Genomic DNA, 26,537 nt, shown 5'->3' on the forward strand with positions numbered 1-26,537 from the left:
TATAATATTTAATTGGCGATATATAAATTCCGCGCATTAGGTTCGTTTTTATTTTTTATAAAATAACGTCACCAAATAAGAGCGAAAGACGAAAGACCCTTTATATATAATACCTTACTGTATCAAAGTGATTTTATGATTTGCCAGAATGTCAAATGATCCATAAGTCTAATTTTTACAGAGATGTTAATGATTTTAATTTTAATAGTATATATATGTTATCGTTAAATTGTAAAAGAGTTACAAATTAGCTATTAACAAAAACCAACTCAAATTGTTTGGTTTAGTTGGTCCAGATCGAGTTAGCTCAGGTTGGGGTACTAGTTTATTTATAATCTGACGAAAAGTACAATCTTACGGTGACATATATATATACAGTGTGGACCATAAGGATCACTTTGGACGACCTGTTTTAAATTAATAATTTATTAACTTTAACTTGATTATCTAATTCATTTAAATTGTTATTTAATATTATCGTTTAATAAACAATAAGTAAATATATATGATTCTAAATAATAAATTTATCAAAGTAATAAAATTTAGATTAGATGTGTTAAAAAATGATATTTACAACATTAAAAATGAACATATGGTATTGAAAAGTAATTGATTAATCTTTTTTAATTAGGTTTATGTTATGTTTGAGTTTAAGTCAACTATTTTAATGTGTTATCAAAAATTACAACCAATAATTTAAATTAAATTGATTTTAATAGAAGGTACTGCGGGTAATGTTAGTGCATATACAACTGGTAATGTCCACAATGCCAGATTCCGGATTATTATTTACTAAACTGTATTCTTCTCATAAAAAAATCACATTATTTGGCAAGGTACTAGGCATTCTTTAGAATTCCAAAAGAACATAAAGTTTTAAATTAGCCCCAATTTCTAGATAAATTTTTTATAATACGTATTTTATCTGTATAGTTATCATCAGTATGAATTAGCTAATCGTAATTATTCTCCTAGAGTTATCATATAATATCTTTCCTAATTTTACATTTAAGGATGTTACGATCACCAAGACAATTTTAAATTAAAAAGCTTGATTTTTTTTTATACGAAGTAGGACTTAGTCTAAATCATTTCTCTAGAAGCTATAAGTAAGAACAACTCGTGCTATCACAGTTGTAGCGCAATGATGATGATAGAGTCTAATGATAATTTGATAATAATAGCGTAGAAAACAGATCAATAATTATTAATTTGCAATTGATACTTAATTGCAAAATCCTTTTTTTGAATCACTCGTACTCAAACGAAAAATGACGTCATATAAAGCAATAGATAATATTGACATTTTACGCTGTATTTATAGAATATTCTATTACTATATTTTCAATATGTACAGGGTGTCCCGAAAGTTCTTAGCCATCCTTAAATGAGATAAGTCTTTTTTATCTTTAAACTCACTTTTTACGTCCTGAGCGGGTTAAAAAAATTTCAGCTTGATATCTCTTCGTTTTTTAGTTATCGTGTTGACAGATAGACGGGCAGCCAGACGAACGGAGGGACAACCGCTAATTAGGTGATTTTATGAATACCTTCACCAAACTGTTGTTCGGTATCATCAATATTTTTAAGAGTTACAAACTTGGGAATAAACTTGTACACCTACGTACACCTTTACTTATATTTCATATATACAGTGTAAAAAAAGTGTGGAGCACCAAAAACTGGTCACCCGGTATAGGAATTTTCTACTTACGATTAGAATTTAGCGGTTTACAAGATGAGTCTTACGGATTCAAGACCCAATTGTCCTATGTTGCACATTTACAAGTTCAAACTTACTTTTTACGCCCTGAGCGGGCTATAAAAATTTAACCTTGATATCTCTTTTTGTTTTTTAAGTTATCGTGTTGACAGACAAATGGATGGGTGGACAACTGGAAATGGGTTAGTTAATTAAGTGATTTTATGAATACCTATACAAAAATTATCATTTTACAAGTATTACAAACTTGGGACTAATCTTAGTATACCTTGATATACAGAGTGTTCGATTTACATCTAGGCATATAAATATCACGAGTATGACAGAGTACATACGTTAAGCAATGCATCTAAGTAAGAGGTAAAGTGTTATATAAAATTGCAAAAGTGACTTGTATCGTGGCTTATCTGTTGTAGTTCATCTATTCAACTAAGAAACTGCTACTCTCCAAGCATCTTATAACTATCTCAACGCATATCGATGCTTCAACACATGTATACAATACATCTCACTTAGATTCATTGCTTAACGTATGTATTTTGTCATACTCGTGATATTTATATGCCTAGATGTAAATCGAACATTCTGTATATTTAATGTATACTGTGTATAAAAAGGCGTGGAGCGTCGAATACTAGTCACTCGGTATAGGTATTTTCTAATTACGGTAAGAGTTTAGTGGTAGGTATTGACAGTTGTTAATTGAATTGTATGCGATAAAATAATGAAACGTAATACACAGCTTTAAATGTAAATATTTGTTTAATGTTATTATGTATGTTGTTTATAAGTCTCTTAAACTAAACAATCAATCAAACAACATATCATTGACATGCATCATTGACATGCATCATTGACATACTAACTACACTCTGTCTGCACTATCACACATAGCTAGGTAGGTAGATAAATATATATCAACTAGTCAACCTGGTTCGGTAAAACTTTAAATGGGGTTCGCAATGATAATTATTCTAACTTTGATAGAATTTTGATACCCGGTATAGTAGATATCGTGTAAAATAAAAACTTTGGAATGTTTATTATAAAATAAATCTCATTATCTGAATTTAAAACAAGTGAAATTTACAAAATTTAAAAAAACCCCGAGAAATTTTTCGGCTAAGGAACCCTAAACTCGCACTTGAAAAGTATCAAGAACAATCTCCATTAAATTACCTTTTTCCTTAGAGATTTCTCCAAGCTTAACCGATTTTGAGGATTATCGCTTAGGTTTTAGTTGATCCAGGGAAAGGAACCCAACACTCGCACTTAAAATATAGCTAAAAACACTCCCCATTAAATTATTTTTCAAACGAAACAAAAAATCCTAATCGTTCATCCGTTTAGGCGCTACGGTGCCACAGATAGACACACAGACAGATTCAAATAGCGGTTAAACTTGATAAAAACTGTTAAAATTATTAAAAATACAGTAAAGTTCGATCTCCTACAAGCCAGTAAACTTTGAAATTGGTACTTAGCACTCCAAAAACGGACAAAAATGACAAAAAAACCGATTTATAAGGCTGCTGCACTACCATAATTCAATCATATCATTACAGCTAGAAACATTTTTTTCTTCCCTCCAGGCGTAAAGTGTCTAGTAAAGAATGTCTCAGATCTCATGTTTATCACCCTGGGCTATTCTTTACTTTTTACTCCCTATTAATGTGTAATATGGTATTAAAATTCTGATTACTTTTATCGAAGTACTGTAAAACTGTAAAAGAATATTTATAAAATTCTTAGAAATTTAATAAAAAGGAGTTTAAATTAATAATTAAGTTATAAAATTTTAAAATATTTTCATATTAAAAAATTTTTTCGTTTAATATGTTTTGACATATTTGACAAATACAGATTTTACTTGAATGACATTGGAAAATTTTGTAAAATATTTACATAATTATTTTCTATATAAGAAAAGTTTTTATAGAATTTCTATTTTATATAATTTATATTTACTTGTTATTGTTATCGATTTTTGTATATATCGAGGCATGTTTATTTATATATGTATTTTCACAAGATATTGCAAATGCAAACTACCTTTTTTCTGAGGTAAAATTTACATAACATAAATTTTAAAGTATTATTAAATAAATTTAACGTTATTTAAATATCTTAAATAACATAAAAACGTTATTACAACTGCCAAGTCTAGAAATCGCATCGCAGTGCATTGAGCGTTAATTCGGTACTCGTTTATACTTTACCGCATCACACAGTACCCTAAGCTCAGGTAAATGTCCTGTATTGGTAGATAGTTTTTGTGAAAATGAAAAAAATATGGTAAAAAAGTTAAAACGACTTATTTGTGTCATGAAATGGCTGTCGATATTCGCCAGATAGATGGTTATTATACGCCTTTCGTATACGATAATTTCGTTACCAGGCAAAAGAAGGATGTGCTAGAAAGTGATGGTTGGAAATTGAAAAAAAAGTACTACCGGACCAAACTTAACGCAGAAAGTTTTAGCTTAGAAAGTATCGTTCGCTTGAGACATTAAGACATCCTAGCCCATAGAATTTTTGCAACTGATTGTCCAAATTGTCCAAGATATATTTTCCGAGTGTAAATTTACCTATTTAAAAGAAATCATACAGCTCCAAAAAAATTACTTTCAAAAATTGGGATCTGATTTTGAGTCGACAAACTCTTACTCCTTATCAGGTATATCTTCCAAACGTGAATTCATACAAAAAATTCGAAGTAAAAAGTTTTTCGCAGTGAACAAAACTTAAGTCTTTTTATTCTCTATAGGATGAATTACAAATTGCGTTCTTTTTTACAGAATTATTTCTTTAATGCTTGTTATGTTGTCTTTGAAGCCTGCTGAAACAATTCTTTTAAAAAAGTCACAAAAAACAGAAACTCAAAAACCGAATACTGAGCCTTTAAAAAATTATAATCCAAATCAAGGATCTAATTATTATATGATACATACAGAACGGCGAACGGGCAATGGACGAAAAAAAGTGCATTATCCAGTTTATTCGCGAAGAAAGCGTACTTCAGGATATTCACCATCTATGTTTGAAAAATCTCAAAACCGTTTCAAGCGTAAAAATCGTGGATCGAAAAAAACAAATCCTCGAAGTAAAAATAAACGTTCCTATTATAAGAATCATTTTATTTTAAAGTTGTTTGATGATACGAATAAAAATTTAAAAAAAAGGTTTTCAGGTATGTGATCCGAGAAGCATATGATAATATATATGATGCCACGATTTGACGACCGAATCAATCAGAATTCGTCAACATAAAATGAAAGTCATGATTCCCAAATTCTAATGAAAATATTATAAATTTCACAATACCATCGTACACGTGCCCAAGTTTTTAATTACCTGTTTATTTTTCAATAGATCAATTACTAAAATTTAAAAAATTTCAACCTAGCAAACAATTCTCAATCGAAATGGATGAAAAACTAGAAGCAGAACTGTTGTCACTGAACAATTTAAAACAAATATTTCCAAAAAAACGTTCTAAACGTTGGCAAACCGACAAAAGGATTCCTTATAATTTAAATGCTATTAATTCTGGAAAAGGAATTAATAAAATATTAATTTATGATGACAGTGATGAAAAGAAAGCTCCACAACCTGAAAATGATGCAGATTATACAAACTATTATGAAGATTTAGAGTATGATAAACACACCACTCATCATAGCGAAAAACCTTTTCCAGACTATGGTCAAAACATTGATAAATTAATCCCAAGGATAAAATCATATCTGGAAAATGAAGACAAAATAATAAAGCAATTATCTGAAATAATAAAAAAAATAAAACCTGTAACAAGTGCTGAAAATATTGATGGCAAAGAATTTGTTGGACTTGTAAAAGTACCAAAACGTTTTAAGCGGCAAATAGATTTATACAATCAAAAAATTGATGATGCAAATAATATTTTAAGAAATTTAAACGTTAATTTTTTAGATTGAATCATTCTAAATTTATTGTAGTACCTGTATTAATCTCATTATTGAACCCCCCAAACAAACAAACATATCTGAAATTATCGGATATAAATCAAAATGAGGATTTATTGCCACAAATTGCAATAACCGATTTACAGACTGATTCGTTAAATCCCGTTACAGACAACGTAAAAATTAATAAAAAATTGAATTTAGAATCCGTGAAACCAAAATCGAACAATGGCAAAACGGATTTGGCTAAAATATCACAATTAATTGATAATATGTTAAAATTACAACAGAAAATATCAAAGAAAATCGATTTAATAAATAATTATGATACCAAGATTGATTTTCCTTTAACACCAAAAAATGATATAACTACAGAATTGGCCACATTTGCAAATTTAGGCTTCACAAATAATTCTGGTAATATTTTTGAGGATAAACTTAAACAGAACTTAAATAAAAATGAACTAATTGGAAATAAAGAATTATTGAATGAAAATGTTCGTAATTTTGGTTTAGGTGCCGAAAAAATTAATTCGATTGGAAAGCAACTTATTGTCGAGAAAACTAATGATGGTATGCTATTTCAATTTCTAACATTTTATCTACCTATTACAAAGTTGGCGCGTGTCCATTAAATGTATTGAAGCATTAATTCAAGTTCTATTTATATTAATAATGTTTACGTAAATAATTATTAATGACCACTTTCGAAAATTACATTTTTCTTTCTACTTTCTATGATAATATAAAAACAATTTTTCAAGATTATAATGAAATGAAAGTTGATACTACTAAACGCCCACGCCGTATGAATAAAGACACAACAACCCCAAGTTCTATAAAAATAATTCAAATTATATCAGATTATATCGAGGATTGTAACAGTATTGGAAGTCCATATTGTTTTTGTGATATTGATAATATGCTAATTGATATAAAATATCTTTTATACAATTCATCAAATAGAGAATATTTAGAAAAAAATGTTGAAAAAACTATTTTTAAGGCTATTCGATATGATTCTTAATATCAGTTAGTACGTACAAGAAATTTGAGCTCAAAGCTTTTAGGTATATTCGCTGAAAATTTTGTAATAGGTACTTAAAAGGATTTAAAATAACATTTCAAAGTTGTTGTCACGTGGAGCTTTTGGAAAATTGGTTGGAAAATGCGAGTCCCTAAAATCTTTGAGCTCCAAGTTAATTGTTTTCTCTATTGCTATTAATTGCTATTGCTAAATAAATAATAAAATTCCCCTAAGAAAAAATGTTATGGCTAAACTATTCAAGATATGTATAACGTCGAAATATTTTTGGTTTCTTTATTCAAGTGTTGGAATATTGGCGTCCCAATTTCTTTTGATTTGTTCAAACTATTAGAACCTTGTTAGAACGTGTGGGTAAAATGATCCCATTGCGTTATTTTTACCAAATAGTTCACATAAAATATTAATTGTCCTTTTAAATTACTTCAACGATTAGTATGAAAAGGAAAATCATTGATAAAATCATTTAAATCAACAAAATAGGGATCATTTTAACGTATATAAAGAGGATCATTTTACCCGTAACGACATATCGTCATTAAAACTGACTATAAAATTTGTTATACGCCTATCAAAATGTGTTATAATATTATTAAAAGTCAACAGAAGATAAGATTAAAACAAGCAACCGGCGAAAACTAACACAAAAAAAGATATTTTTCTTTGAAAGTGGTCTCGCCATAGATCATAAGAGATCTGAGGGATCATTATATAGCATTTTCACCTAACATTATACTTTTTTAACAACTATTTGTGACATGTTTCACCTATTGGATTAAGGAAAAAAATTTTAGGTTTCAACATCTACGAATTGATGAGTATTCCTTTCTTAATCTTAACAATTAGTGGACTCATATGGGCAGTGATTCACTATAGACAACAAGTCTCAAAAAATGAGATGAATATTTGTGAAAACTCCATCGTTGATGAATCATCGCTCAAATGTCAATTTGAACAAGAGTTTGAATACAAACCAAGTTTTCCTACACTTTCCAATGCAGATGACGATAAATTTTTGTCAAATCATCCCAAACGTGTAAAACAACCACCTCGACCTCCTACGCCTGATTTTGACTAGTTTATTTTAGTTTATATTTTTTAATTTCTTTTGGATTTAATGTGTAAATGATTTTTTATTTGTTAAGTTATACAAGTGTACCTAAGCTCTAGAATACACCCAATCAGATAATTTTTTAAAGCAATTTATGGAGAACAATTTATTTTTTTATTTAATAATTTAATTATAAACATTTTTTATAATATAAAATATAATTTATAATGAAATATTATAAATAAATATTAACATGAGAATAAATAAAATAAAAAATAAGTAACTCTAATTCATATTACAGGGTGTACAAAAATAAAAATGCCTACCTTGTATAACGATTTTCTAAAAACTTTCTAATTTTTGACATGGGCACTCGCTAGTAAATGAAGCCTCTAGATGTCATCCAGTAACTAATTTTGAAAAATATCTTAAGGTTCAGGGCAATCAAATACATGACCACCAATTTTCTCCTCCGTTCTAATATTTCGAATTAAAATTTTAATTTTACTGGGTCTGCAGCTTATTTAGTCTGTCATAAATCACTAATGATTGCCCGTGGCCAATACAAATCTTAAAACAACTAGTAAGTACCTACTAATAGTATAACAATGAGACTCAATCCAATTTTACTAAAATATACTAATCTAGCCATGCAAATTTTGGAGGTTTATTTTCCCCATTTTGTTGGTGTACTTGTGGTAGCTGTTGTCGTTGCATATTTACATGTCCAGTTCCTTGATCAAAATTTGTCTTATTACAAGGTGGTTTATTAATAACTTGGCCATCATGAGTGTGGAATATTTGTAAACCAGGTTTTTGATTTTTATTTAATTTCTTTTTGGGATCAAATTTTGCTGGATTCACAAAATGTAGATCTTTTAAATAAGAATCATGACCAGGATTGTAACCAATTTGAGTGATATTTCTTAAATCATTATTTTCGAAGACAGGACCTAATGTTGAAAGAGCTCTTGAAACACCGACCTAAAACAGAAATCGAAAAATTGTATTCTTATTTTTCGTCTACATTCATGAAGTTATTACAAATTTAAATTAAAAATTATGACAGAATTTATTAACAATTCTCCTTAGTAGGATCTCATTCTTCCACGTTCCCCTATTTCTTATGAAAATCCCTCAAGTCTGTTCATCTCTGAAAGTTAAATCCCTAAACATATTCGAAAAAATATTCTCCTCACCTGACCATGACGTATTTTATGTTCGGATAAATCTGCACCCACCAGTTCCTCGTATGGATTCATACGAATAGGAATAATTTTATTCACAAACCAAAGTAATAGAATTGACACCCCTACACTCCAGGAAGCAAGGCATACGATAGTCAATGCTTGAATCCCTAATAAATAAAATCCTCCACCTAAAAAAATAACAAATAATTACAAACTTGACCTAGGTCAAAAACAGTTTCTTATTTTACCACGAAAAACTCCCTCTCTTCCATTGGTTGTGTCCAATGGTATAGGATTACCAGCAAACAATCCTACGGCTAACACTCCTAAAAAAAAATTAAGCACAAAAATTATTATTATTGTTATTATTATTAAAAATTAAATTGTGATTTTCTTACCCCACATTCCACAAATTCCATGTACAGATGTAGCTCCAACTGGATCATCTATTCCAATCTTAAAGCAATTTTGTAAGATACCGTTAAGTTCAATCATATGTTTGCGAGAACTTAGACCCGTAAGACAGTGATAGATTAGGGTCACTGATTTTCTAACTTCTGCCTCGAAGAGAGCTCAAAAGTATTTGACAAAAATGAGACATCGGACATTAAGGCAATGTACAAATAATAAGTGTCCGATCAACCTTAACGATTGGGAAATTTTTAATCTGTCACCATCTTACGGTCTATTAAGGGAATTTTACCTTATCAATGAGTGGCATTGTCAAACAGGCCAAAGCAGCACCGATGACACCAATTAAAATCGACTCCCATGCATTATATAGAAAACATCCAGCTGTAATACTGACCAGCGCACCCAAAATAGCATTTATAATAATCATTAAATCGACAGTTTCACCACGTGAAATAAGTAACGAATAAAACAATCCAAAGCAACCACCACCAAAAGAGCTCAACATGGTCATTACTGCGGCACCGGCGGCATAATGCCATTTTTTACCACTTACCTACAGGAAAAAAATTATTTATTAGCAAATACCTTCTAAGTATTAGCACCGTTAGTTCAGTCTGTAGAACTAAAAAGTGATTGAAAATTAGAAAAAATTTATCAATACAATCCAGATTGAGAATTGGAGAAACCGCGAAAAAAGTGGATCACCCTTTTGAGAGACAGAAATTGGAGACGCAAGAACTACTTCTTTTAAAAATTCGGCCTATGTTTTTCTTCTAGTATATTTTTCATAGCTCGTAAGTCCACGCCCAAAAAACTTAATTATTACATCACCGTTGAGACTTTTATATGTTTTGCTTCATGTCCTTACGATCAGCGTCTTATGTACTAAGAAGGTGCTTTTCCTCACTATCAAATTGTTGTATCCCAAAAGAATGGCCTACTTTTTTCCTACATATTCCACAATTTTTTAATCAGAAAGTTAGTTAGTTTGACAATCTAACTACTCAAGTCTGCATTAATGAGCTTTTATGGATCTTTATTCCACAAACTAGGCTACGTTGGTTTTTACTAACTCCATAAGTACTGCCAGAATTAAATGCTAACCAGCCCCACCAAAGTACAAATAAACCCATGACTGCATTTACTGGAGATCCCAATGGTAATGGATCTATTCCGTTCATGTAACGCCCTAATCTTGGTCCAAGCATCCAAGCTGAAGCTACTGCTGAAGAGCCACCTAAAATAGAGAAATTTTTTACTGTGTTTTGATACAACGATTTAGAATTGTAATTTTACCTACTAAGTGAACAGGACCAGATCCAGCTATATCAACAGCACCTAAATCTCTTAAAAATCCACCTTCGCCCCAAACCCATCTTGCTGGTACACAATATACTACCGTATTCAATAGACTGAACAAGCAGTATGCTTTAAAATTACATCTAAAATTTAAAAAAAAAGTCTTGATGCGTAGAAACATGTAATGGCGTTAGTGTCAAAAGAAGCTGAGAACAAGACTCAAAATCATCGATCAAGTGAATAAAATAGGGATAACGACATGAAAACCAGCATTTGACCTCTGAAACTTCATTATTAGCCGAGGGAATGTGGTAAAAAGTTAGTGATAGCGATCAGAAGAGACATTTTTTCCTTACAAAAAGAAATATTTTTTTAATATAAAAAAGCTGCAAAGGTCTTTAGAGAAATTCAAAAAATTATTTTTATAATACCTCTCAGCCATTGCGCCACTAACAATCGTCGTTGCAGTAGTTGCAAATGATAATTGAAATAAAAAAGCAGCAAAAATATTTCCCATTAATTGATCGTCCACAACTGGATCAATAAAAAAATCACCAAAACATATGAATGGATTTGACCATGAACTACGCCCAAACGAAAATCCATAACCAAACATCCAATATGTTAAACCTAAATCAAGAGACAAATGAGTTTAATGCGCCTGCAGTTTTGATTCATGAAATTTGTTTTGAAACACCAAAGATTGATTATTGTATATATATAAAAAAAAAGCATGAATTCATTTTATGATTTAATATATGAAAGCTTACTTAACTCGAATACGTTCTTAATTTTATATTAGTGGAAATTATGAATGAAAAATGATATTTTTACCTCCAAGAACAATATCTGCAACATTTTTCATCATAATATTAACTTCATTCTTAATAGAAACAGCTCCTGATTCTAATAATCCAAAACCTAAAAAAAAACGAAAAATTTGCTTTAAACCTTTTCTGTTCAACGATCTTATTTCAATGAATGGTACTTATGGAAGCAAGTGTCTGACATTGAATCTTCAGACTAATCTCCTTTACTTTAACAACTGTGTTTAGTGTATAAAGATACCCTAAGTTATCCAGAAGTAGTCAAATTAAACAGGGAGAACCATTTTAATCTATTATGGCTAATAGCTCGATTTGTAGTTAATCAATCAAAAAATAACTTAAACAAAAGTTGCAGAATTTGATTAGAAATATCAAACATTGTGTTCTAACATCAGATCTAGTTCTCCGAGTTTCTTTAATATAGTCAATTTTAAACATTTTTTTCAAAAATCGTTAGCTTTCGGAGGAAATACAGATTCGTAACTAGGGCGTGGAAAAGGAGGCACTCGCCACCGGCGCAACAAAAATTGAGGCGCAAAGCAAAAAGTATGTTTTATATGTAAAACAAAAAGTTATTAAGGAATCATGTAAAAGGCGATCATTAATTTACAATATTATAATCTGGTGATAGAGCAAAATTAAATTTTTTGGATTCCGATGACGTCATAAGGTTAAAAAATTCGACTTTTTGATAACACAGGCAAATTTTATCCGATCGTATTGGAATTTTTTTTGAAACCCACTAATTTTGGGTCATTCTTTTCAGCTGTGATGTCAGTTTTTCGCTAGCTATCCCTTATGTGCTTAAATCCGGGACCAAGCCTCCACATTCTTGAAACCCAATGTAGCTAGGTTAATTTTGATCATAAATTTGAAAAGTACGACCCAAATTTAATAGGATTACATACTTGGTTTATCAAAATTGGATAAAATCTAGATTTGATAGAGCAAAATTAAATTTTTTGGATTCTGATGACGTCATGAAGTTAAAAAATTCGATTTTTTGATAACACAGGCAAATTTTTTCCGATCTTATTGGAATTTTTTTTGAAACCCACTAATTTTGGGTCATTCTTTTCAGCTGTGATGTCAGTTTTTTGCTAGCTATCCCTTATGTGCTTAAATCCGGGACCAGGCCTCTACATTCTTGAAACCCAATGGAGCTAGGTTAATTTTGATCATAAATTTGAAAAGTACGACCCAAATTTAATAGAATTACATACTTGGTTTATCAAAATTGGATAAAATTTAGGTTTGATAGAGCAAAATTAAATTTTTTTGATTCTAATGACGTCATGAAGTTAAAAAATTCGATTTTTTGATAACACAGGCTAATTTTTTCCGATCTTATTGGAATTTTTTTTGAAACCCACTAATTTTGGGTCATTCTTTTCAGCTGTGATGTCAGTTTTTCGCTAGCTATCCCTTATGTGCTTAAATCCGGGACCAGGCCTCTACATTCTTGAAACCCAATGGAGCTAGGTTAATTTTGATCATAAATTTGAAAAGTACGACCCAAATTTAATAGGATTACATACTTGGTTTATCAAAATTGGATAAAATTTAGATTTGATAGAGCAAAATTAATTTTTTTGGATTCTGATGACGTCATGAAGTTAAAAAATTCGATTTTTTGATAACACAGGCAAATTTTTTCCGATCTTATTGGAATTTTTTTTGAAACCCACTAATTTTGGGTCATTCTTTTCAGCTGTGATGTCAGTTTTTCGCTAACTATCCCTTATGTGCTTAAATCCGGGACCAGGCCTCTACATTCTTGAAACCCAATGGAGCTAGGTTAATTTTGATCATAAATTTGAAAAGTACGACCCAAATTTAATAGGATTACATACTTGGTTTATCAAAATTGGATAAAATTTAGATTTGATAGAGCAAAATTAATTTTTTTGGATTCTGATGACGTCATGAAGTTAAAAAATTCGATTTTTTGATAACACAGGCAAATTTTTTCCGATCTTATTGGAATTTTTTTTGAAACCCACTAATTTTGGGTCATTCTTTTCAGCTGTGATGTCAGTTTTTCGCTAACTATCCCTTATGTGCTTAAATCCGGGACCAGGCCTCTACATTCTTGAAACCCAATGGAGCTAGGTTAATTTTGATCATAAATTTGAAAAGTACGACCCAAATTTAATAGGATTACATACTTGGTTTATCAAAATTGGATAAAATTTAGATTTGATAGAGCAAAATTAATTTTTTTGGATTCTGATGACGTCATGAAGTTAAAAAATTCGATTTTTTGATAACACAGGCAAATTTTTTCCGATCTTATTGGAATTTTTTTTGAAACCCACTAATTTTGGGTCATTCTTTTCAGCTGTGATGTCAGTTTTTCGCTAACTATCCCTTATGTGCTTAAATCCGGGACCAGGCCTCTACATTCTTGAAACCCAATGGAGCTAGGTTAATTTTGATCATAAATTTGAAAAGTACGACCCAAATTTAATAGGATTACATACTTGGTTTATCAAAATTGTATAAAATTTAGATTTGATAGAGCAAAATTAATTTTTTTGGATTCTGATGACGTCATGAAGTTAAAAAATTCTATTTTTTGATAACACAGGCAAATTTTTTCCGATCTTATTGGAATTTTTTTTGAAACCCACTAATTTTGGGTCATTCTTTTCAGCTGTGATGTCAGTTTTTCGCTAGCTATCCCTTATGTGGCTAATTCCGGGACCAGGCCTCCACACTCTTGAAACCCAATGGAGCTAGGTTAATTTTGATCATAAATTTGAAAAGTACGACCCAAATTTAATAGGATTACATACTTGGTTTATCAAAATTGGATAAAATTTAGATTTGATAGAGCAAAATTAAATTTAAAGTTTTCCGAAGCGGCATATTTTTAGACCGTTCTTTTTTGACATTAGCTAGCACGATAAACTTTAAAATGAAGGGCAAATCGTGGAATTTATAAAGAAAATTACTACCTTAAGAAATTATATATAAGTTTTTTTGACAGCAAAAACCTTTTTAATATTAAATCAATTTGCTTACTAACCAGTTTGCATAGAAAATATCATAAATGATGACGTCATTATCCAGTTTGCATCCTCTTGTTCTAACTCATAAATCCATGGTAAACTATCATTGTCATTTTGAAGAGTATTAGAAAAATTAATAAAGTCATCGATTGTAGTACTATTATTAAAACTGTTATTATCATCTGTTGTTAATAAATTTCTAATAATCATTTTTTTTTTTATTCTTTTAATTAATTTTTATATTATGAAATGTTGTTGAATTCAATAAGTTTTTATTACTTAAACACTTAAACTTAAAAACTGTTGCGATTTTTATTCACCAATAAAAATGAATTCTATAAAAATATAAATAAGAATCATAAATATAATATAAAATATATATGAAATAGACTAAACGTTAGAAAATATTATAGACCTGTTCCGTAGTACAAGGCGTCATGCTAACCCATCACAGTTTGGCTTTGTCATTCCTAAACAGGGTGCTCAAAAAGTTCTGGGTGACGGTCTACCATAGATACAGTACTAAACTTGCTTTAGTACCAAGTAGTGATGAGACTAGACCAAGATCAAAGCCAAGACCATAGTTATCTTAGTTTCAGTCAGGATAGAAATTGCAATAGGGCAACCAAGGCAATGCCCCGCGGCCCCCGAGATCGGGAGGCCTCCTGAGCCAAGGAAAAAACAGAAAAACTAGCTTATCAAACAACGTCTGAATATTAGTTTTTCCTTTAACTTCAGTTTCGGCCCAGGTCTCGGTTATAATCTTGAGGATTGAATCTTGATATTGGTCTTGCATTTTTAGTCCTGGTCTTGTGCAAATAAAATATGTCTTGATCTTGCGCAAATAACTCTTGTTCTTGCAAAGTTGAGTCCTGGTCTTGATCTGAATTCATATAGCTAGGGTCTTGTTTATTGCCTTGTCGCAGTGGCATTATATTGGTCTTGGTCTAGGTCTTAAAAATCGAGGCTAATTTTGCTGATCACTAGGACCAACTTGATACGTTTGAGATCTAGATCTTCGATTGTAATTATGAATGTTTTTTGTTACTTCATTCTAAACGCTGTTTAGCTAAAATTGGATATGTTGACATTGTTTAATAGAAAAACAAAACCAAACATTTGGAGCTTTTAGATTTCAAACGCCTTCCCCATTTGAACGTTCGAAATTGGTTATGCTTTGGTAAACAGAGCCATTAGAGTTGGCTGCGCAACCTTTACATTGAAATTATTTGTCACAGAAACTTCGTTAACTATTCAAATAAAAGATAATGACTATATCCTCTGATATTTTATAAAAACTTTTACATTAAAAAATGTTTTAGTATGCTTAAAACTTTAACATAGTAAAGTTTAGTAAAGTATAAATTATTCATTTGTATGTTTTTAGCATTATAATGAGCCTACCCAGAGGCGGCTCAGGTCGAATAAGGCCTACCAGAATTTTTTAGCGTTGGATCATATCATTCAAAATAAAAATTGTCGAAAATGATTCTTTAGCAAATTTATCTCAACTGAGAACCAATTACGGTATTTACTAAATAATGAGCGCAAAATAAAACTCAACAACCTTATTTCTTGCGAAATTATATTAGTTTTTATTCATATTTTCTCCGAAAATATAGACTCTTGCACTGTATCGTTACTTGACCCCTAGAACACGATTTATGGATTTTGGAGAAAATATTTTAGAGTAGAATAGAAAAAAAGTACCAGTAGTAAAATTGAATTCTTTTTATGATGCCTAAAATAGAATTATAAATAAACCTATATTTGCAATGTTCTGAGGCCTTAGTCCATTAATTTCTGTCCAGGAATTTCGTAAACGGGGCCAAATTATTGCCAATGTCATTAAGTTATTTGATTAAAATACATGGAAGAAACATACCTATTTAGTACAAAAACTTTGATTCTGATTTTTAAAAATATTTTATTTCAACTTTTTTAATTCACTTTCAACAAATTTTTATCTCCCATAATTCTTAAAATATTTACTTCAAAAGTACTTGCAAGTTAAAATATTTTTATTAGAAACCATTATTGAACTTTGTTGGCAAAAAAAGAAGACCACTTTTTTATTTTACTATTAAAAAATATTCCTACTGCACGATTTTCCTAATTAAATAAAACTGTATTTCTACTTTTTTAAGAATTAAACTTTAATTAAGCTTAAGCTAAAAAATACGACTTAAATATTTTTATAAAATCTGCTTTAATATATTTCTGCATAAAAATTAAATATGTTTGGCACATTTTTCCAGACATCATTCCAAATTCACCGAGCTATCACACGTATTTTTACGACCTTTATTTCTATATTTCACCAATTTTAACTTAAATAACTAGACTACAAGTCGTAATTAAAATTATCAATAAGTCAAACTTGAAATAAAAATTATCATTACTGATATTTTCTGCATCGAACTTGGAATTAAAATTAATAATATCGATAATTTTAACTTCAAGTTCCTTATATTATCAATATTAAAAATTTTCAATCCAAGTAAAATTAACAATGTTAATAATTCTAATTTCGTAAATCGTAATTTTAAATTTGAAAAACAAAATCTGGAGGTTTTAAAAAGCAGTGTGCCATAAATTATCCTTCATTTTCCGTGTTAAATACGTACATTTGATATGTATTTAAAAAGTAGTTTCATCACATTTTCACGGTCAGACTATTTATTTTAATATGAAACATCAGAATAACATTAACATTATAACATTTTCTAAATGAATGACATTTGTCACGAAATAAGTAAATCACGTAATTAATAATAAATTCGAATATACTGTCCACTTTATTTTATTAAAATTGTTAGAACAAAAATAAATCAAACGATATCAAATGAAATATATAGAAAATGTACTGAATATATCTATTTTGTTTCAATTACTTTTTAATATAAATCGTTATACTTCGAATTATTTATTGTGTAACGTTTTATTGTAGTATAAATCATAATCAGTAATATATATTTCATTCAACTACCTCAAAAAATAAGGAAGGTTTTCGAAATATATGAAAACTATAGAAAACCTAGAAACTGAAAAGTTGAAATGTTTGAAATATGTGTTCAATTTTTTGGAACTTAATAAAATCGATAAAAAAATAGTAAAACTTTCAACAATTATTGTTATACGATTGTTTCGTGCAGAAAAACAAAGCTTTTCTATTTTTTTGGTAATGAACCATGATTTTTCTCGATTTTTAGTAATTTTTTAATAGGTCCATTGAAAAAAACCGAATAATTAAAAAAATATTTTGTTTTGTTTCGGAATTTGATAATACTCAGTTTCTAAGGTAATATTGACCCAAAAAATTCAAAAACGGGTAGATTTAGCGATTGAGCTAGTACTTTCGGAGAAAAACGATATCTCTGATCGATTGTGGATGTTATCTCGAAAATTGCTTGTATATATGTTAACTGAACCCGATTTTTGATTTTTTTGGGTTAGAATTTCCTTATAACCCGAGTTATATTGAAATCGAAAACGATAAATTTTTCTCAAATTTTTTGTAATTTTTTAAAGGAGTATAACCTTGAAAAAATTGAGAAAATCGAGAAAAAAATTTTTGCCGCAGAATTTGATAAAACTTAGTTTACAAGGTAATTATGACCCAAAAAATTCAAAAATCGTGTTCATTTGGCGATTGGACCGGTAGTTTTTGAGAAAAACGATATCTCTGATCGATTTTTGATGTTATCTCGAAAATTACTCGTCCAAATGATAAATGAACCCGATTTTTGAATTTTTTGGATTAAAATTGCTTTATAATATGAGTTATACTCAAATCGGGAACAAAAAATTTTTCTCAATTTTTTTGCAATTTTTTGAAGGGGTACCCCTTGAAAAAATTGAGAAAATCGAGAAAAAAAATTTTGCCGCAGAATTTAATAAAACTTAGTTTACAAGGTAATTTTGACCCAAAAAATTCAAAAATCGGGTTCATTTGGCGATTGGACCGGTAGTTTTTGAGAAAAACGATATCTCTGATCGATTTTTGATGTTATCTCGAAAATTACTCGTCCAAATGATAAATGAACCCGATTTTTGAATTTTTTGGATTAAAATTGCTTTATAATATGAGTTATACTCAAATCGGGAACAAAAAATTTTTCTCAATTTTTTTGCAATTTTTTGAAGGGGTACCCCTTGAAAAACTTGAGAAAATCGAGAAAAAAATTTTTGCCGCAGAATTTGATAAAACTTAGTTTACAAGGTAATTTTGACCCAAAAAATTCAAAAATCGGATTCATTTGGCGATAAGATCAGTAGTTTTTGAGAAAAAACGATATCTCTGATCGATTTTTGGCAACTCCGCATTCGTTGCAAAACATACTATTTTATGTTTTTTACAATTTTTTCAGTCGATTACATTTTTTTTTTCTTTCTAAAAGTATTTTAATGATGAGATAAACATATGAATAAATTATGAAAGTGCATGAAAAAACATTATTAAATATTTAATATTATAAAATTATTTTATTTTACTGATTTCTATGTCCGTAATCAACCTTGATTGGATCAAATTATATTATAGGCAAATAATAATATTATTATTTAAATGCAATTGTAAAATTCTTTGATCTTTTAATTTAATGACTTTGCTAGAAAAAAAACCTGAACAATAAGTCGAATGACGAATTATTGCATTACATATAAACAGGGAAGGATGTAGTACCTAGAATCAAAATTACCATTTATGTCCATATTAAAGGCCTAAAGGTCTCTGTTTATAGCTCTGTCGATAAAAACGTATGGACTATGATACATGATTTATATAATGTACCATGGTTCACACCCTAATGTTACTAGAATCGCCTGATTGAACCTGATGGCGCTCTCTTAAAGATTAAGTCATTACAATTAACTATAGGGGTCAGTATCAAAGAATGTATGTGACTGGAACATTGAAAACTCTACACGTATCACTTACAAGTATCTACTACTATGAACGTCTAGCAACAACTGATATTTTTAATGGCTCGGGATGAATAAAACACCCGGGATAATTAGGGGGCAGGCTTTAAATCAAAATAAATTTTCATTAAGACGTCGAATGCATCACTTATTGAATAACTTACGACCTATCGAGTCCAATTTTAAATCTAATCCAACCAGGGACTCACTGAAGCACACCCACACGTAATTTTATCAAAATCCGTTCAGCTGAGTGACCAACATACGCACAGAAAAATTATAAATATGTCAACGTAATATTGAAATTTCCGTCCGATTGTAAACTGGTTATCAAAAACCAATCCAACTAATGCTAACTCAACACCTATTAAGGAATATCAATTCATTCAGTCAAGTAAGCACGAGTTGGGGTGGTTTTGGCCTTTTTTGGAAGTTAAATTGACGGAAATTGCAATCAAAATTAAGGCTGCATATACACTGGAATCTCGAACCTCAAAGGAAATGCAAAAAATTTCGTGTTATTGAGTTTTCGACTTAACAAGTTCGAGATACAGAGGCTTTAATTTCTAAAATTTCGATTTAGAAAAGTGCGAATATATTTTACTAACTACGACTTACGGAGTCAGCTTTTTGAAATTCGAGTTATAGAGTATAAATTTGTACATACCTTCAATACCTCGTAGGGAAATAATATTTTACGAAGTCTAAATAATTCGAGATACAAAGTCTAAATAATTCAATACAATAAATCGATTAAAGATTCATCAGAAGGGGAGAATTACGGCTTAACGAGGTTCGAATTATCGATGTTCCACTGTATAAAGAATATGTAGTTTGTATTATTAATATACCAGCGGGAAATTATAGAAATTAGGACTATTTTAGCTAAAAACATAAAAATATGAAATAAAACAATGAAAAAAAACTTAATAAATATAAAAGTTTATTCATAACATTTTATTTACATTATGTTTAGAATTAAGCTAAATGAAGCTAAGAAATAAACACAAAATTTGAATTTAAAGATGTTCCAGCATGGTATTTGCAGTTTCTATGTTAAAGCAATGGTACAATTTTTTTTTCGACAGAATTTAACGAAAAATTAAATTTAAGAATTTAATAATGCTTACTATTAATTCCCAAAGTTTCAGAAATTTTGACCGTTTAAAATGGGAAATAATTATGCCAACGTCCCAATTTCGATCAATTTACGTCAAAATTAATATCTCGAAAGTGAAAATTAATTTCTAAATTTTTTCTTTAGAATTGTATTGTATAAACATTTTTTTTCTACTTTTTCTTCAAAATATAATAATATCATAAAAAATAGTTGGAGAGACCGGACATTTTACATGCTTTAAATGGGACATGAACCTCAAAATCGCGAACTTTGTCTTTAAATATCTCGCGATCTAAACGGTCAAAAATTATGAAATTTTAGGAATTCATAAATAAAGCTATTATAAACCCGAGAAAAAAAATTCGGCCAAATCTGTCGAAAAGTGATTTCATGCTGGTACTACCTTAACTCGAATTAATATACAAACAATATCTGTTTAATAACATTTTCACCATCTTTTCTTTTCAACTTTCTTCTTCTGTCCAATAGTATTTTCATCGAAATAGGTATTGCATTTTTTCCATCTGTAACGTTGTTTTGGATCTTTCTTACTATTGGCGGGTGCTAAATTTGGCATTAAACCTAAATAAACAAGAAACATTTGTCAGATAATAGGCACCCCAAAGGGAAGCCACTCACGAAGTTTCAAATATGTATTAATCATTTAACAAAAAGGGTGCAGTTCCGCGAACTAATAGATTGAAGTGATGAATCTATCTTCTATCTACCTTCAAATTAATCTATACATAGCCTACACCTAATCCTACTCCCTTCTCTGTGATTGGAATGACATTTATGACGAAATGATATCCGTCAGAAAGAACAGAATGACTTAATCTCAATTTTATTTGTAAAAGAATGAATTTTGTAGAAAATAGATGTCTAATTTATAGAAATTTATATCATTTAAAGTTTAATATCACCATTTTATTATTTAAGAATGTACCCACACATTGAGGCCATTTTAAGATAAACAGAGAAATCTAAATTTTGATTTTTTTCGAATATTCGACTTGTAATTGAAGCTTTATATTTATATCTTCTTTCGATTTTGTTTATGACACGTTTTTTATGGTTTTCTACTCGTTGGTCTAACATTCAAATACGGTAGAGCAAATTTATAGTAAATTTTGAAAACTTTTACTTCGTATATATGGAACACCCCAAGAAATTTCGTTTGTAAACTTCAAATACGTGTTAAGCCAAAAAAATATAAGTGGTTGTCCAGTGCAAATACTGTTTTACTGAATATACAAAATAAAATGGAACGAAAACCCAAAATGGAAGATAATTTGATAATTTTTGTGTATACTTGCTTTAAAAATGACGAATTAGACAGTATTTCAAAAATTTCTTTCCAAATTATTAAATAATTTGGTTAATTTTTGATAATTTTCGAGGTTTTGTGTTAAATTTACATAAAAGTAACATCCTACAGAAAAGGTTTTATAAAACATGGACAAATGGAGTCAAGAATCTGATCGAATTCTATGCATTTGTCCAGATTTTATAAGACCTTTTCTCTAAGGTAATAATAATAATAATACTATTTAAAAAAGCGAAAATTGACCCTTATCAATACTCATCCTCTATCGTTCAACTCGATATATCTATACCTGCTTTTTGAGCCATCGTAACCATAGTTCCAATACGTTTCTGTTGTGTTTTACATAATCCGGTAATTCGTCTCGGTAGCATACATCCATCAGATCGAACAAATTGACTTAGGATAAGCACATCAGTATGTTTTACATTTAAATTCAATGAGCATACAGGACATGCATCTTTCTCAGGTATTTTAACTAAATATTGTTCTCTTGGTGATGGGATTTGAACTCCTTCTATGACTAACTCATTTCCAACTTTTGTTTCCTTTACTAAAATTTGTAAAATATTAGATCAAGTACTATGTTACAAGAAAATTTCTTACTTTCTTTAAGCCGTAATGCGGGGAATATAGAAATTTGACGATAAATTCCCAATTGCATTGATTGGGTAAATAATTTTATTGAATTCTTTAATAAAGAAGTCATTTTAATAATAATCAAATTTGTTTAATTTCTAGGTTATATTATCATTTCTTTTTAACGGGATGTGTACAAAACACTGTAAAAAGTACGTAGTTGGGTAATGGGTACCGGAGTGTATTGAATAATGGAGTATATTCCTATTTCTGAAAAATTAGATTATTTTAAAATGAAGATATTCAATTAATAACTTTTCTCGCGAAAAAATCATCAGAAATAAGTTTTCAAAAGTGGCGCAGTGTCTTTCTGTTGTATGACAGAAATCTTTATAGTGTAAGTTATTAGTATTCAAAAGTGGAAAATTCATTCAATTTAGTAAGTTCAAAACTGCAGCCATACAAAAAACTTGTGTTTCAAAAAGAATCAAGGAGTAACGTTTAAAGAAATCAGTAATTCATGCCTTTTGTTGGGAAAGGGAAAGCTCACATGATAACTGAATTTAACATTGTTAAAAAAATCTATCCAACGATATCTAGTACAGCCCAAGTACTGTCAATATTTTACCAGATATAAACTCCCAAAGAATTGTTTATAAAAATTTGGACTACATGCCATTTTAAAAGTTAAAGTAATTTTGGATAAAGCTTTTCTTTACTGATTATGTGGGAGTGTTTTGTTTAAATTTTCTTATATTTGGTAAGCAATCTCTGTTAGTTCCTATGGCGCTGATATCACATATAATAGTTTTAAAAATGAGCAATAGATGGCTAGTACTAAAGGATTTTCTAACGGTATTTTATTGTTTATCGTTGTTCTATGAATAGTGTGTAAAATAGTAAAGATATCAAAGCTGTAAATTGATAAAAATTATCTTAATTTATGGCTTACATATGAAAATTTTTTGAAAGTATGTATATTAAATAAATAAACATTTTTAATTCATTACGATTACAAAATACTTTCGTATTTTCTGTTTAAGAGTGTTGAACTAATAAAATTTAAATACGGTGCAAATAACAAAGTATATATAATAATAACAGTTAAATAACTTTAAAAAATTTATATTTTTCATAAAGGAAAATTATTTTTATTTTCTTTGAAATAAAATTATAAAAATTATTAGTGACATAAATTTATATATTACCGCTATTAAAAAATAACCTAACGAGTGAGACATGCGCACAATAATATTTTAGTAGTGAGATCAAAATGGCTACATCGGATGACGAGCCTATGCACTTATACGAAGTTTTTCAAAATTGTTTTAACAAAATTGCAAATAAACAATCGGGTGAGTGATAAAACATAATTAATTAAGTGCATGCAATCAAAAAATGACCTTACATTGTGATAAACTTTTGTATATTCCAATAAAAATCAATTGTTTATTATAAGCATGTCAGACTTTATGCCAGAATGCTTCCTAACAGCTTGGCTTTTCAACTATTAAATACACAAATTCAAAACAAAATCATATTAAATAAATATGAAAAAATGTTTTATGATATTTTCTGAATATTTTTTATGTTTGTATATTGTTTTTTTGTAAAAACTTTTTGTTATAATTTTAAAGTTATCCCGTGTATTATTTTTTACATACCACAAGTAATGTTTATGATTTTTATATTTTGATTTTTATTGCTTTATTGTCAAAAGTTCATTTCACTTATTCCATTGAATTTATTTATGGTTAATGAACTTTTTTCCAAAAGTTTTTCATTTATCAATATTCTTAAATAAATCAACCAAAACTTCATTTTGTAATTTATTTATTTACATCAAAGCTTTCAAGCGAAATACATTTTTGCTATGGTTATAAAAATGTATCCTTTTTAAAATTAAGAAAAAAATTGGTTTAATCAACAGGTTTTAAGTGTTATTAAAAACTGTTAATTTTTTTTTGATTAACAGTTACGCCGATTCACCAAATTATTATTCAGTGTTTTATTTTAGACGGGTTATATATATTTTTTTTGATAGGGTGAATAATTTTAGTGAAATAACGGTTAACGTAGAGTACTCCAAATTAGATTAAAATTTTTGTATATAAATAATTCGCGAAGAAAAACCAGTTAGCCTATTTTTATTTAAAATGAATAATTCATCAAGTTATGTCATAATTATTGACAAATTTATGTAATTTAATAAAAAATTAATAGTTTTTTTCTTCTAAAATGATGCCTTATAAGGAGTGTATTAACCTGATTTCTCGTATAGCTATTTATTAGTAGTGTTTTTTGTAAAGTGTGTTTTTGTATGAAAAGAATTCACTTTTAAAGTTGTAATTTTTAGGGTGTTTATAAAAATTTTTGTAGGGTAATGAGAGAGCAATCAGTGAAGTGTTTTTTTTTAATGTAAAAACAGATGTTTAGGGTTGATAAATTTCTTTTAACATTCTTTTGCAACAAGTGTTTTCACGTAATTAATGATTGGTGAATTGAATAATTTGTTAAAAAATCGACAATATTCATGAAATCGTGTTGTGTTTATTTTTATTCAATTTAATGGAGTTTGTGGGATTTCCCGCAATGCAAAAAGTAAATGGGTTCATTTGAAAGCATTAAGTGATAAGAAATGATGTTAGGATTTTTTAAAACAAAAAATTTTGTTGGTAATTCAAGTTTTACTCTTTGACTTACGTTTATTTCAAAATAGGAAAGTTGTTTCTTAAAAATAAAAGTGGGCTATATGATTCATTTACAAATTAGACAGTTCTTGGCAGAAGCCTAAAAATTTAAACAATTTTTTTGCTGCAATCATTTTACATTAATTTCAGTGAATATAAATAATTATCAGAGGCGAAATTGTCAATTTTCAGAGATTTGTATTGTAGCAAAAACCTTCGATGTGTAGAATCTCATAATTAGTAAAAATCGAAATCTTTTTCCCGAATCTTGTTTTTTAAAGAAAATAAAGAAATACGTTCGGAAAAAGATAAATATAGAATCCATCTCGTTTTTATACCCCTGTATATAATAAATAGATGCCAAGGTATACTAAATTTAGTCCCAAGTTTGTAAAGCTTAAAAATATTCATGCTACGAACCAAATTTTGATATAGGTGTTCATAAAATCACCTAATTAATCCATTTCCGGTTGCCTGTCTGCCCGTCCGTGATTACGATAACTTAAAAACGAAAATACGAAAAGAGATATCAAGCTGAAATTTTTATAGCGTACTCAGGACGTAAAAATTCAGTTTAAATTCGTAAATGAGCAACATAGGTCAATTGGATCAAACTGTGGGATACAGAACAAAAGGTTAAATGTAAACAATTTGCCTTGAAATAAACAACTTTTGTTTGAAATATTTTTTCGTAAACATTACTGATTATCCGTGAGATCGCCAATTAGATCAAAAATTTGATATCCATTTTATTCAAAACCATAAAATATAGACAGTTGAAAATTTGCAGATAGCTTCAACTAGTGGTCATGTAAGGTTCTTGAAAAGTGAAAAAAAGGTCTAGAAAATACTTGTGAACATTTTCGAAAACCAAAACAAATGGCGGTCGAAAGGCATTCTCCATATTCTTACAATATTTGATCAAAACCACTTGATAATCGTAAACCTTTTTGATAACCAAATTTTAATCTAATAAAGTTTAAGATTTTGACATATCAAAAACGGCGAGGTTAGGTGAAAAAAAAAAAAAAAAAAAACAAATATTATTCAGAAATGTCCAAAATATAAGATCCAATTGGTTTTGAATCAAATATTTGATCAAAATCACTCAATAATCATTAATTTAATCAGTATCAAAATGAACCCGGTTCTGTAAAAATCGGAGGTGTACTTTTAAATTCCGACCTCAAAAGTCATATTTCTTCAACTTTTTGCCATTTTAACCTTAAAAAAATTATGCGTTCGGTTCGCAACCAATCTGCAACCATTCATTTGTTAATAAATCTTTAAATATATTTCATCATATTTTTAGTCGAATATTGTCGAGAATAGGGATCTTCTTCGGGTATTTAATGCTTCGGAGTGAGCTTTAATCTCAATGACTAAACAAGGTT

General features: G+C 29.0%; 3 protein-coding genes across 5 annotated transcripts in view; 1 reads left to right on the top strand and 2 right to left on the bottom strand.

Moving 5' to 3' along the window:
* Positions 1–8,292: 8,292 nt before the first annotated feature.
* Positions 8,293–14,717, bottom strand: LOC123300592 (putative ammonium transporter 2). Its single transcript, XM_044883185.1, has 10 exons — positions 14,525–14,717; positions 11,501–11,587; positions 11,098–11,296; positions 10,664–10,809; positions 10,441–10,604; positions 9,657–9,920; positions 9,352–9,409; positions 9,202–9,279; positions 8,963–9,141; positions 8,293–8,747 (listed from the first exon to the last, which is right to left on the bottom strand). The coding sequence occupies exons 1-10, from the start codon at positions 14,715–14,717 to the stop codon at positions 8,403–8,405; spliced, it is 1,713 nt and encodes a 570-aa protein (XP_044739120.1). The 3' UTR covers positions 8,293–8,402.
* A 6,247-nt stretch (positions 14,718–20,964) lies between these two features.
* Positions 20,965–22,641, bottom strand: LOC123300000 (39S ribosomal protein S18a, mitochondrial). Its single transcript, XM_044882451.1, has 3 exons — positions 22,481–22,641; positions 22,167–22,427; positions 20,965–21,132 (listed from the first exon to the last, which is right to left on the bottom strand). Exons 1-3 carry the CDS (start codon positions 22,581–22,583, stop codon positions 20,999–21,001), a joined length of 498 nt encoding a protein of 165 aa, XP_044738386.1. The 5' UTR covers positions 22,584–22,641; the 3' UTR covers positions 20,965–20,998.
* A 1,052-nt stretch (positions 22,642–23,693) lies between these two features.
* LOC123299968 (protein daughterless) overlaps positions 23,694–26,537 on the top strand; it is a 164,893-nt gene continuing 162,049 nt past the window's right edge. For all 3 annotated transcript variants that reach the window (XM_044882404.1, XM_044882406.1, XM_044882405.1), the window contains exon 1: positions 23,694–23,808. In XM_044882404.1, the coding sequence (XP_044738339.1) occupies positions 23,727–23,808 (82 nt within the window). In that variant the 5' untranslated portion in view covers positions 23,694–23,726. The remainder of the gene's footprint in view (positions 23,809–26,537) is intronic.

The sequence above is a fragment of the Chrysoperla carnea genome, chromosome 5 (assembly GCF_905475395.1).
Source record: "Chrysoperla carnea chromosome 5, inChrCarn1.1, whole genome shotgun sequence".
NCBI classification, from domain to species: Eukaryota; Metazoa; Arthropoda; class Insecta; order Neuroptera; family Chrysopidae; genus Chrysoperla; species Chrysoperla carnea.